The 1,142-nt window shown below is 42.7% G+C and overlaps 1 protein-coding gene across 1 annotated transcript; it reads left to right on the forward strand.

Annotated features, from left to right (window-relative positions):
* The first annotated feature begins 444 nt into the window (after positions 1-444).
* Positions 445-875, forward strand: LOC112427194 (large ribosomal subunit protein eL39-like). The gene has a single exon (XM_071070775.1). It carries the CDS (start codon positions 447-449, stop codon positions 708-710), a length of 264 nt encoding a protein of 87 aa, XP_070926876.1. The 5' UTR covers positions 445-446; the 3' UTR covers positions 711-875.
* The last annotated feature ends 267 nt before the right edge of the window (positions 876-1,142 follow it).

Here is a 1,142-nt window from a genome sequence, read left to right on the forward strand (position 1 = left end):
GTGGTCAGAGCACAGCTTGGGTTTATACGTTTTAGGGAGACATAAGACATCAATCAATACATGTAAGATGTACTTTGGTTTGGTCCAGAAAGGCAGGACAACTTGAAGCAGGGGCTTCCAAGTCATAGGTAGATAAGAGACAAATGTTTGCATTATTTTGAGTCTTCGATCTGCCTTTCACTGAATATGCAATTTACATGTGAGGTGGGAGTAGAGGAATGATCACTTATGCCTTAGCTTGGCTCGGTGAATCTGCATTTTTACATAAACAAGAAGTCAGAGGGATATATCAGATACGCATTTGTCTCAGGTGAGCAGGACGACTTTGAGTTCTTTGTCCCGCATCTTTGAAGAGAAGCTATCAATTTCCATTGCCAAGGTGAAATTCAACAGAACTGTTTTAGGGTAAAGATCCTGAGGCCCACAAGGAATTTCCTTGCGGGCAAATGGTGAGGAAGGAATATAGCTTTAGAAACCAAAAATCTGCTCTCTTTTCCTTTCTCTGCTATCGTGGTGTGTTCTTGCTTCCACTTCTCGCCATGTCTTCTCACAGGACTTTCAGGATTAAGCGATTCCTGGCCAAGAAACAAAAGCAAAATCGTCCCATTCCCCAGTGGATTCGGATGAAAAATGGAAATAAAATAAGGTACAATTCCAAAAGGAGACATTGGAGAAGAACCAAAGCTGGGTCTATAAGGAATTGCACATGAGATGGCACATATATTTGTGCTGTCTGAAGGTCACGATCACATTACCATATCAAACTGAAAATGTCACCACTCTCTGGAGAGTTCGACGTATTTTCCTCTCTGAATCTATTATGAATGTGTTGGTTGGCTGGGTTCAGTAATAAATATGTGAGGCCTTTCATTTCAAAAAAACAAAAACAAAAACAAAAATCTTTGTAGCTATCTTATTTAGGAATAAAATGGGAGGCAGGGCTGGGCGCAGTGGCTCATGCCTATAATCCCAGCACTTAGGGAGGCCGAGGCGGGTGGATTGCCTGAGGTCAGGAGTTCGAGACCAGCCTGGCCAACATGGTGAAACTCTGTCTCTACTGAAAATACAAAAATTAGCTGGGCTTGGTGGTGGGGACCTGTAATCCCAACTACCCGGGAGGCAGAAGCAGAAGAATTGCTTAA

The sequence above is a fragment of the Macaca nemestrina genome, chromosome 1 (assembly GCF_043159975.1).
Source record: "Macaca nemestrina isolate mMacNem1 chromosome 1, mMacNem.hap1, whole genome shotgun sequence".
In the NCBI taxonomy this organism is placed as follows: Eukaryota; Metazoa; Chordata; class Mammalia; order Primates; family Cercopithecidae; genus Macaca; species Macaca nemestrina.